This window comes from Argopecten irradians, chromosome 4, assembly GCF_041381155.1.
Source record: "Argopecten irradians isolate NY chromosome 4, Ai_NY, whole genome shotgun sequence".
Taxonomy (NCBI): domain Eukaryota; kingdom Metazoa; phylum Mollusca; class Bivalvia; order Pectinida; family Pectinidae; genus Argopecten; species Argopecten irradians.
In genome coordinates this window covers 38,237,739-38,250,071 of record NC_091137.1, presented here as the reverse complement: position 1 = coordinate 38,250,071, position 12,333 = coordinate 38,237,739, and the positions used below count along the sequence as shown (strand labels likewise).

Below are 12,333 nucleotides of genomic sequence, written 5' to 3'. Positions count from 1 at the left end.
ATGTCACAATTTTGTTTGCTAGAATAAATTAGTCCGCTCTAGGTTTCCTTCGAAAAAAGTAAAAGTTAGTAAAAAAGTGCCAGAAATGCCAATAAATTTGCCAACGTTATTCATAAATATAAAATTATTTATAAATTTATATTCGTGAATTAAAATATTGCAGTGTTATTATGATATATATCAATGAAAAGCTTAGTTTGCAAACAATGTGTTTTTATTATGTCTTTATTTTGTTATTCTATAGAAAAGTTCCTCAAATGAAAAACATATCCGATGTTTTTCGTTAAAAATGGCGTTTTTGTGTGTTCAGGTCTGGAAAGAAAATATCAGTTTAGATTGTAAATTCATGAAAACACAATGTGTTAATATCACAGATAAATCCTTTACAAATCAGCTTTAGAATTGAACCTAGGAGTTTAACCCTACTCAAACGAAAATCCCGACGTTACTTACAAGAAATAACGTTATGACGTTACGTTTCATTTACGGTTGCCGTAACGTCATGATCATGATCTTCAAGAAGCACATTGGGTGATCGTTTATCTCAATGAATCACAATATATATATATAATACTGCCAAAATTTACAGAGACACTACTTAAAATACTGTATGTATTTTGCGAATGAGAGATCTAAAAATAGCATCGCCTTCATATTATTATGGGATGCTGAATGCGAGATTTTAGCACGCTGAACATCGGTGATTCTGACCTCGGACGGTCAACGCTGCAGCCTTGGGAACTCCCTTTTAATGGAATCATAGTAATTGTTACCACTGTGTCATATATATATCTTAATCGGTCCATTATCCGATTTTCAGTGTGTCCTTGTTATTATGTCACGTGCTTGTGAGTCTCGGTTTGATTGTTAAATGATGCTGGACCTCAACCATGTTTGTTGTTTTTTTATACCAGATTAGGCATACATAACACACTGCAAAAAGGCCGTAAAGCATCTGTGAAAGCACATCATTTTTTTACGTGTATAAGAAATAAATCTTGAGTATTGTCCCTTGGATAAGTCTTGGGCGTCCATAGCATATTTTTTATAAAGTTGCAGCACTGGAATTCGAAGTATTTTTAATTATAAAAGTAAAAAAATCTTTTTAATGTGCACACGTGAAAAAAAGGCTCGAAAGATGCCGATCATACCGAGCTCTTCCGAACATCGTCATGACAATCTCGAAGTAACACGAGAGTTGTGAAACCAAGAGAAAATATCAACAATTTTTTCATAAACAAAACATGTGGTCGACCTCAGCAGACTAGAACGACAAAGAAAATAGTGCTCGCACATTGCAATCTTTGATACACACAATATCTTACGGCAATTTGTGAATTGGATGTTTCGAATACTCATTCTGTGGACATATACCAACATAATTTGCTCATATTAGTCAGAAGGAAAACGGAAACAGATAAATGTGCACTTACGCTAGTTACCTGAGTCACCACGTGCAGGTCGTGTCGAACGTCAGTCACGTGATACGATTCGGAATCCGACAAAACCCAAAGTTACTGAACATGGCGGTGATTGAAGGCGCTTTATTCAAAACCAGGAATATATGATTCCTAGATTTCAGCTCTCTTATAGGCCAATGTATGCTTTCGGGGAGCTAAAGCATCAAGTTACATGTCAATGTTCAAATATCAAATATTTAAGTAATACATCGTTACAATGAAATTAGCATGCATTTTGAAAATTAAAAAAACTTAATCACGTATATGTTTGACTGTAAAAACACTTCATTTTTGTGTATATAAGCACGTCTTTATATCAATATTATTTTTAGTAGAAGTTGTCTTTCAAGGAGTTATACTTTGGTGTAAATCATGTATTTTATACAGACATGCATTTGAATACAAAAAATGATTAACCAAACGTTTTCCAAATAAACACAAGGATAATGACATCTTTATCATATGCTATTGTGTGTTGAATATGTGTAAAATGTTTTAATAAAGATAAATAAAAGTGGTTCGTTTTCAGGTATAATAATGTATATCAAAAACATTTCTAAGTTAGAAGTAAGTAATGGGAAAAAAATGTTGTTTGTTACTGATTGATAAAAGATCAAATAACTGATAATAATTTGTTGTTGGATTTTTCTCATTTTGTTGTGTTAAACCAAATATGAAAAATTTGCTGAAATATCACCATTTTTGAGCTTAAAATCTTATTTTTTTATTTCCTGCGTACAAATCACTACATATATTGGATTATTTGATCCTGGTATGTATTTGTTTTTCGATTGTGGTCATTTTGATATCTCATTTGTCTGCTTCAGTTGAAAAATGTCGATGTTATGATGAATATTTTTCAATTTTAGTGAAATTCGAGATGGAGGCCATCTTGATGACGTCATAACCGGAACTTATACAATGTTAACATTTTTTGTTCTTTAAACTGATTAATAATTAGTCAAAAAACTGATTTGAAATGATAGTTTGCTGTTTGGAAACATTTTTGCTGCGTCAAGCCAAATATGAAAAAACTGCTAAAAAAAATAGCATTTTTGAGCTTTAGTGAAATTCGAGATGACGACCACCTTGGTGACGTCACAACCTGAAATTCATTTCAACTTATGCAAAGTTAACATTTTGATTTGTGATCAGTGGGTCATAAGGGTTCAGGAAAATATTAGTTCGGAGGATTGGGGGGGTGGCATGTTGGATCCTCCTAGCCCATGGCCTAATAGCAATATGCATATTTAAAGGGATAAAGACTTATTTACAAGGACTTACAAAAACGCAGTTTGGAAAAAAAAATGCAATGCACCTTCTTAACTCACTTCGAAAATTTATTTCAAAGAGCGTTAAATCTGGTGCAAGTCAACGCAGTTTGAAATGTTTTTTCAAAGTACGTTGAACAAGGAATATGTACCATATTTAACGTACTTTGAAAAAAAAAATCAAAGTACATTATTTTTTCAAAGTGGGTTTGTAACATAGGTTGTACAATCCTTAGTCAGCTATTAAATACCACTCATCTATGGACTATGTCATAGTAATTAAAGGCAGAGGAGGAGATACCAATTAGCCAATCACGGGCCTGTAGAAATTTCATTGAGAAACCAATTAGCCAATCACAGGCCTGTAGAAATTTCATTGAGAAACCAATTAGCCAATCACAGGCCTGTAGAAATTTCATTTGAAGATTATAGAGATAATAACGCCCATTATTAAAGCAACACAGTCAGCCATAGTGTGCCGCTTTTCAAGTCTTTTTGCTGTGCACCAAAGAGTCAAACTACCTGCTCATCATTTGCCTTGCACATAACCTTCAGTTTTACTATGACATAGCCCAGCGGTGTATATAATGCAGCGATAGTATTCCTTGGAATTTCGAGGATGAACACAGGATGTCGCTGAATGAATTGACAAGACATAAATAATAGGAAATGCTTTATTTTAAAAAATCATTAACGTCATGTGAGTGTTATTTTGAAATTTTATTAAACCCCCTTTATATATCTGATTGTCACCATACAGGATTTTATGAATCTTAAATAATACATCTTCATAGTATTTGGAAGTACATCATCACTGATAGTTTTCCATATATCTGCACTTTTTCCACCAAATTATGTGTGTAAAATTAATAGTTTAATATCGGTTTTCATCCATATTTTACAGTAATTATCTACAAACACGGAGCATATTTGCTTCATTTACTTACTTTTGCTTTTAACCAAGTTTTTTAAACATAATCTGTGCAAGTCTTGGAGTAAATAAGTAGGCCTAATGAATCGTGTTGTGCGTTACCTTTGTGCGCTATATGTTTACATATGTCAATGTGAACGCTCATCACAATGAAGTATGAATACAAACTCGAATGTCAGACCGGACTACTTCTCACTTCGATAGGTCTCCTCCTGCGTTCACACCTTTAATGCAAAACACAGTCCAATCCCTTTTTTGCAGCAAACAAAATTCGTTTGTCAAAAACAGATATATATACTCATTACATTCGTGTAGAATATAAAAAAACAGTTTTGCATATCACACACTATTTATGATTTTCTGGGGTACACATGTTGATAGTTCAATATTTTTTAATATTCTTATATAATTATTATGAATAACATTATCAAAGGTATTCCATAGTTGACATTTTCCGTTAATTTAGCATAATTTGGTATTTTTCACAAAAAAAGTCTCAAGGCCGTGTAGTGACTTTACCATGCAGATGTAACAATTAAAAAAATCGCATTGAATTGTTTGCAGCTATTAACTTATATAACGGGAGTTTGATATCAGGTTTCTACAAGAAACTAAACGTTTCTGCTTGATTACAAGGACATTTTCTACCAGAATCAACAACCTTCATGTGTTAGATATACAAACAAAGTACGACAAATTGTTACCATGCTTACATCTCGGACTTCATCCAAGGAATTTAACAGTTAATTTCCCGTATGCTACCTCAATTAACGGTGACTTCTCAACAGCAGATGACCAACCATTGCAATACTAAGACTGGCTAATAGGAACTGACAGTCTATTTATATCCATGGGGAATCTCCTTAATATGGCTGCTACAGTGACCAACTCTAAATGCTACACATAAATTAAATGACATTTAGAATACAAATTAAAATAATATGTTTTTACTCCGTTATTCAAAGAATATTTATGAAAACAAACATATGGTATCATTTAATGGAAATATATATTTGAACAATATATGAAAAAGTAGTCTGTAAAATGATGAAAGCTTTCGGGACCAGCCCAAAGACAAATATCAATTGAATATATATATATATATAAATTATGTTTTCAATGAATTAGTATTTGTATACAATGACAAGGTACACGTCTTCATAACAAGAGATTCGTCGAGTATTTACATTTACACGAAAATTATTGATTTCACAGTAAATGAATGGAAATTTCATTGAGGATAACTATGTACAATAGATATAAAAATCCATGAATGATATATTGGTAATAAAATATACTTGACCAAAAATAAACACTTTTTTACACGGAATTCAATTACCCGTGCTAGCAATCTGGACGGAATGTTATACAAAATTTGTGTCTATTACCACAGTACTCGTCAGTATGTATCAAACAGCATAAAAACATGATATCACAGAATAATGTTAAAGCAACATTGTGTCATCTATATTGCATAAGTTATAAAATATAGAAAACAAGACATTGTACATTAAATACACCAAACAAAATTACTGGTTATCGAAATATCAAAAATAATTAACATAAAAAAACACTCATGCGGCCTTAGAAAGACTTACAGCATTTTTGTGGATTTATATCTCTATTTTGTAATAACCACCGCGAATGATGAAAAATACTCAATGAAAAAGTAATATTGTTATAATTTAAAATGCTTATAATAATAAATCCATAATTCTGCAAATTGTTATGACGTGTATTACAAATACTAATTTTAGATGTCTTTGCTTTTTATTTGCATATATAATTTGTTTTGGAAAAAGAGAAACAAAATATTTCAGAGAAAAGCGAAAATGATATCTCCACTGTTAATTTGATAAATGTGAGATTCGTTCTGCCTCTAACAATTTGTTGTTGTTCTACAGCAGCAAGCCTATAAAAGGTATTTTTTTCATTTTTAATTTAAGTTATCTAATGCATGCGTAATCTTTCAAAGACTAGAGTAAATAATGTTGAGTTAATCTATCATGTCAATCCATCATTCACTCGTACATTTTTGTAGTACCTTCCCATATTTCAACAGCCATTTTACCATGGCATAATTACTGCATATACGCTCTAGTGAAAATCACAGATTGTTTATGAAAAGCTGAATTGTCGATCCTATTTTATCGATTATTTTTCCTTTTTGCCTTTTGATTTTTTGTTGTCCTCTTCAGGATCCTTGAATTTGTTCTTTTTTCCGATAATTTTCATGAGACCTTTACTCATGAAGTAGGGCTTCTCGGCAGAGCCGTCATGCATTTCAAGATCCTCCACTGAAAATGAGTAAAAAATATTCATATGAATATCTAGTTGAATTTTAATTACTTTCGTCGTGACCTCTATGAAATAAAAATGTCTCCCACATTTTTAACTTAATATTCCATGTCTTATTTAATTGCGTTAAATTGTTATTCTGATATTGCACAATTTTTGAGCAGCGATTTGTTTTAAAATGGCCACATTGGCTACGGGGCTTAAGGACTGGTTGTCATTTTTTTATTTTCGACGACATATATTTCTGTGTTACATACATTGAGCTAGCTAATTAGTCAACATTGTACGAACTAGAGTTGACGTATGATTATCTTACAATACTATGAGTGTAGAAACAATGGCCAATTGTTACATTTTTGTCGATACAATATAGAAATATAAGTTTTAATATGAAGATGTGATAACAGATAATACACTTTTTAACGTCCATCAGTCACCGTATGACAATCGTGAATTGCTATCTCAAATAGTGTATGTATAAAGTCATACACATTGACATTAAAAAGAGCCCAAAATTAATACACATTTGTTTTAGTAGAGGCAACTAATTTGTACTATGGAAATAATAAGATCAGAAATTACTCACAAAAGCAGAGGAATAATGTGTCGACTGCCATTGTATATACACTGAAAAATGCACAGGTTATCAGGAAGGTACCGATGATTACGATCTGAAACAAACAATCGTAAAACGCTATACATGTAGTTACAACTCGACAAGCACTATTCCTACTAGTCCATATTACAAGCTACTATTTGGATGAAGATTGTGAAGACTTTTCAAGGCATTACATTTTAAGTATGGAGATTCTTTGTTTAAAATCATTGTGCCGCGGTAATTTATCCATTTTAACATGGAATGTTTATATTGTACATGCAATAGAGCCCGGGCTTGTACGTAAATATTACATATGTAACTGCCTCCGCCAGTGATCGAACTCGGGACCTCTGGATTACTAGACGCTCAACCGATCAAGCTAAAGAGAAGTCCTCCCTAGCCGAGAGGTATATTGCGGTCAGTACGTAGAGTTACGTAAACAAGAATTATTAATAAATAATATCATACTAAAATTATAATAATTTAATGATATAAGCCGCGCGTTTTACAACCTTTTGTGATACCGGGTAGAATATCACTATCCATCATATGCAAATATGAAAGGGTATTTTTCTCTCAAACCTCATCGCTATTGTTACAAATATCGCGCTATTTGTAACATTTTTTCGGTAGAAAAAATTATGAAAATGCAACTGCAAATAAACTCACTATACACGAAAACTGCTCAATAATTTTAACATAAACCCCATTGTGTTTTATTTACAATTAATCACCTGCCAGGTTTCTGAAACTGGCGTTCAGATGTTACTGAGGAAGCAGTGTTTTTGATGATACCAAAAAGTTGTATTGCATGGGTAACCATATGAGAATATAAGGTAAAATCAAAACATACATACCACAATTGGTGTTATATAAAAATTAAGTGTTGGTACGTAACCGGAGAAAAAATTGATCTTTCCTTGGAACCAGAAATATGACCCAACACCTGAAAAGATAAAATGTTTTTTTGTTCTTTGGTGAGTTTGTTGGATGTCTTTGTTCCCATTTTTTATGTCACATTCACGTTTCCTCCTATTCTGATTCGGAAAATTAATACGAAACAAAAAGACACTGTGCGTATGTACATATACGGCATGTGAGTAAGACACACGTGTCGCTAAACGAATGATAATAAATATTTGTTTTGCTCTCTAGTTGTTAATAATAATCCCAAAAAAATGTGCCAAAACAACAATCCCTTATATCTAAGCTCTCGTCATAGAAATTAACGGGTGTGATAATTTGTCTGTGTTGTAATCATAAGGCACTAACTTAATAACGGAAGTGTGACCGAAATTTCGACGCATGGGTGATGTTTTCAGCTTGTTGGTAATTTGCGTTTTGAAGCTGTGAGTATTGGCTATCATCTCAATGTTTCGTATTGTTTCATCTTTGTTTTGAATACTTACCAACACCTGCAGTTACCACTAATTTGCTCAAAAATAATACATAATCGGTAAGCTTGTCAAGTACAACAGCCCTACAAAAGAACAGAAGAGCTGAATTATTCATCAACACTATCAAAAAGGCTTGTATTTGTAAATTGTTTGGAAGATTTATGATTATCCGTAACTGAAATTCAAAGTTATTTGTCATCCCAGACTTGCGAACAAGTAAGCGCAATTTATCGTAATCCAGATTTAAAATTTACGTGTTCCCCGATTTTGGAGCTTATATTATTTTTTTAATATTTTCTTTTACACAAATTTTGATATTATGATATTGTGTGAAAGTATATGACATGAATGACATGAATAAATGTTTTTCCACACTGTTTCTGCAAGTCTAAGAACTGTACATCTTTAAATCAGAATTAACATATCACTATGGTTGGAGTTCGTATCACAATCGTTGGCATACGCCAACCATAGAGAATCTATTGCTGGCAGTCTGACTTAGAGAAGTTACCTCAGAGTTATCAACAGAGTTACCTCCCTTGTGGATAGGTATCCATTGTGACGTCATTATTTTGTAAACAAAACTCACGTCGTCGTTTCTCGTTTCAAAATAGGACGTTAGTCTCGCAAACACATGACGTCACAATCAAAACCTGGCCGCAAGATCAGATAACCTTCTACTATGTAATTACAGAATATTTCACGTGCATTTTTTAATTCATTTATAATTTTCAGTGCGTCGATACAAATTTATAACAATGGACATCCTTAGAATATTCATTTACCTTACAACGTTCCGAAGTATCAAGAAGAATGCGTCTTTAGCAGCTGAGCAGAAATTTTTCCCGTACACTGCCACCTAAAACGTATATGGTACAATATATACATAGACTACCACAATGAAAAGTAATGTAAATTACAATTAGTTGATTCAAGGTATAATTTAAAATGATACAGTTTTCTCCGTTTTCAATAACAATTGAAATAAAGCAGCTTCCAAAATAAAAAATAAATTTTATAGAAATGTCTTCAAATGTTAAATATCGGTACAAAATGAAAGCAATACATACTATTATGTATGCGTTTCTGTTCAGAAACTTTACACACTTTTCAAGGCACCAAAAGCAGCATTTTAAACACCTGTAAGAACAAATAAACACATTATACATATGCATGTATATGCAACACAACAAGACCAGCATATTGTTGTTTGTTTATCTAAAGTTAGGATAACTTTGATAAAACAACAACAAAAAGCAAACAGTACAAAAGGAAACAAGCAGTGGTGTCGTCGTCATCTGCACATCATTACTTAATACAAACAAGACCAACACGTGTTTGTTTATTTGTTTCCCTAGGAAGTAATTACAATTTAATATTTATACGACTGACAGATTTTGATATTTTGGTATGGCATATTCATTGACATTTTTCTGATGCTTTAAAGTATATCAATACAGTGGTACTAAAGGCTCACTGGGACTTCAATAATGACTTTTAGTTGTGGCGATCTTTATAACATAAATATGTATTCAAACCAATCCTTATAATTCAATTTACTTAAGATAATCTCTACAAAAATCCTTGTTTTCTTTCTATCGAATCATTACGCCGTTATATCAACAAATCAGAAGCGACGTTACAAATGGCGACGCCATTTTTTTCCCTTTGATGGGTTGATAAAGTAAGTTTTAAGCCAATGAAATTGCTCGTATCAAGCCAAATTGAATTATATCAAGATATACATATTTCATGATAATCGGATAACAATGATATTTAAATTAAATGTGATAATCAATTGTTAAAGAGGTTTCCTACTTACTTCACAAAGAATTTGGCCAATCTGTTTTCACTGTCTTTAAGTTTGTGGTCAAGATATTCCAACACGATCCTGATGAACTGTACGATCGCAAGTATCAGAGAGCCGAATGCTAAAGATCCGGTGTGATATCTACAAAATAATAAAAGCAGTTTTTAACAACATATTTTAATTTGATTCGAATTTTTAGACTTAGCGTCCTATTGTTTTAACTGTTTGAAACATTTGAGGACGACCCCCGCTTTGTACAATTTGTTGCGTGTATGGATGTCTGTATTACATTAAATTCGGGTTTGTCACTTTGTAAATCTTGCCCATTTGTGTGAGTACTATATCACTGAACGATGCCGCAAAAAATCGACCAGAACACCTTACCCGGTCACATTGTATTGACAACGGTTGCCCCACTACATTTGTGCTGAGCGCTATGGGGTAGCAAAACTAAAAAACTTCATATAAAATACTTTCACAGACTACAGTTTTCTTCTTTGATGTTTTGTTTATTATTTTTTTTTTGACATTTTCTCTTAGTTTCACAACTCTCGTGTTACTTGAGAGATTGTTGCGAGGATGTTCCAAAGAGTTCGAAATTATCCGGCATCTTTCGAGCCTATTTTTCACGTGTACACGTTAAAAAGAGTTTTTACTTTTGTAATTAAAAATACTTTAAGTGCTGCAACTTTATAAAAAGTGGTAAGATTAGAAAGTTTATAACTCTGACTGACGGAGAAAAATATGTATAACACCAAAATTCGTTTCAGAGACATACCATTGCGTTTCTAAATCCGGGCAGACGCCATTTTGTTTGAACTCTGCTTTGATACAAGACGCCTAGCTACCGACCCCTATATAAAGCGCGTGAATCACACGTGCGCTCAGTCATGTACATATACACCTAGCGGTTGTCCACTGTGTATTACCTACTAATTCATAAATAAAACCCCTTAACTGTACATATGTGTAGGGATTGGTTTAGCAACAAACGTGTCAACTCTTCTAAACTGTCATTAAGATGTTTCAAAAATTGAACTTTCCTTACAAAGGAATAGAAAACCTAATAATAATCCGTCCACGTATCTCCACTTTTTGGATCAAAAAGGGAACACTGTCACCTCTGCTGGGCAACTTTAATTTGGCAACAGCACAGACCCCTGGGACCTTTTCAAATTTTCAAACGTATTTCAAGAGTATGCATTAATGTTGCTACATGTAACATTTAGTTTTGATAAAATTGGTTCGTGGGCATATTTCCATTGTTCGTGAAAGAGGTTCTTTGGATGAAATCGGACAATAAATACCTAAGTTATCGAGAGGAAACCATGTTTTGACGATTTTAAAGTCCCGTAACTTTTGCAAATATTGACGGATTTTGACCAGTATCAAACCAATCTAGAATCTTACTGACATGAAGCAATACACCAAATGTGGTTGAAATCAGACAATAAATTATACCAAATTTGGTTGAAATCGGACAATAGATACTACAGTTATCGAGCGGAAACCGTGTTTTTTGCAAATACTGTCGGATTTTAACCAGTATCAAACCCATCTAAGATTTCATTGATATAAAGCAATACTCCAAATTTGGTTGAAATAGGACACTTAATAATTAAGTTATCGCACGGTAGCCATTTTCCGGACGCTGACGCCGATACCGACCCCGACATTGATATAGTGATACCTAAGTGTCGCCCTTGCGTTGCAGGCGACACAAAAATGGATCTCGCACGTGGAAAGAAGGTATGAAATCATTCATTGCTTTTAATTCAACTGTAAAGATCTATAAATGCTTCTTAGAAACTGTATTTGAGAAAACATTGAAAGTGCTAATCATTTCATTAGTATGTTACACGTCAATTTATACGTCTTTGGTATATAGTACAGTAGATCTAGAGCAGGTCAGGTGTTAGTTGTTACACTTTGAACAACGAGCGTTCGACTGATTGCACGTGTGTGTGGTTCACGTGCTTTAAATAGGGGTCGGTACCCGGTGTTGTATTTAAGCAAAATGGCGACTGCCCGTCCTTAGAAACGCAACGGGTTGTCTCAGAAACGAATTTTTTTTTAAATCGAAATTTTTTTTTTATATAAACTTAAAATATACACTTTTTAACTTACCTTGTCAGCTTTAAGTATCCTTTGACGATAACCGATATTTCACAGTGATTGATTGTATCAGAATAATTTTAAGCATATATATAGTACAAGTTATTTAAATAAGCCTATTTTTATACATTTTATTCTACACAGTGGTAAATTGATATTGATATTTAGCCATGTTGCCGTGTCCAGATAACTCTGTACTATACAAATACAGAATAAGCGTATTTCCTGGAAGCATATTTTACCTCAATGCTCTCCAGATTGATCCGGTAATAGGGAAATGAGGGATATCCTTAGGTTTCTCAAAGGCCCAATAATATGAGGCAAACGAACCAGCCAGGACCATTTGACCGAATGCAATCACGAAGTTGTTCAGCCACAAGAACATGAATAACATGAAAACCTGCATTGGTATAATATACCTGTAAAATAAATAAAACATTGATAATAAGAGAA

General features: G+C 33.0%; 1 protein-coding gene across 1 annotated transcript in view; it reads right to left on the bottom strand.

Annotated features, from left to right (window-relative positions):
- Positions 1–3,391: 3,391 nt before the first annotated feature.
- Positions 3,392–12,333, bottom strand: part of LOC138321575 (choline transporter-like protein 2) — a 30,115-nt gene continuing 21,173 nt past the window's right edge. Inside the window, exons 15-22 of the mRNA XM_069265343.1 lie at positions 12,123–12,299; positions 9,778–9,906; positions 9,026–9,095; positions 8,741–8,814; positions 7,968–8,038; positions 7,416–7,504; positions 6,547–6,631; positions 3,392–5,959 (exon numbers count right to left, since the gene is read on the bottom strand). Coding sequence (XP_069121444.1) covers positions 5,817–5,959; positions 6,547–6,631; positions 7,416–7,504; positions 7,968–8,038; positions 8,741–8,814; positions 9,026–9,095; positions 9,778–9,906; positions 12,123–12,299 — 838 coding nt within the window. The 3' untranslated portion in view covers positions 3,392–5,816. The remainder of the gene's footprint in view (positions 5,960–6,546; positions 6,632–7,415; positions 7,505–7,967; positions 8,039–8,740; positions 8,815–9,025; positions 9,096–9,777; positions 9,907–12,122; positions 12,300–12,333) is intronic.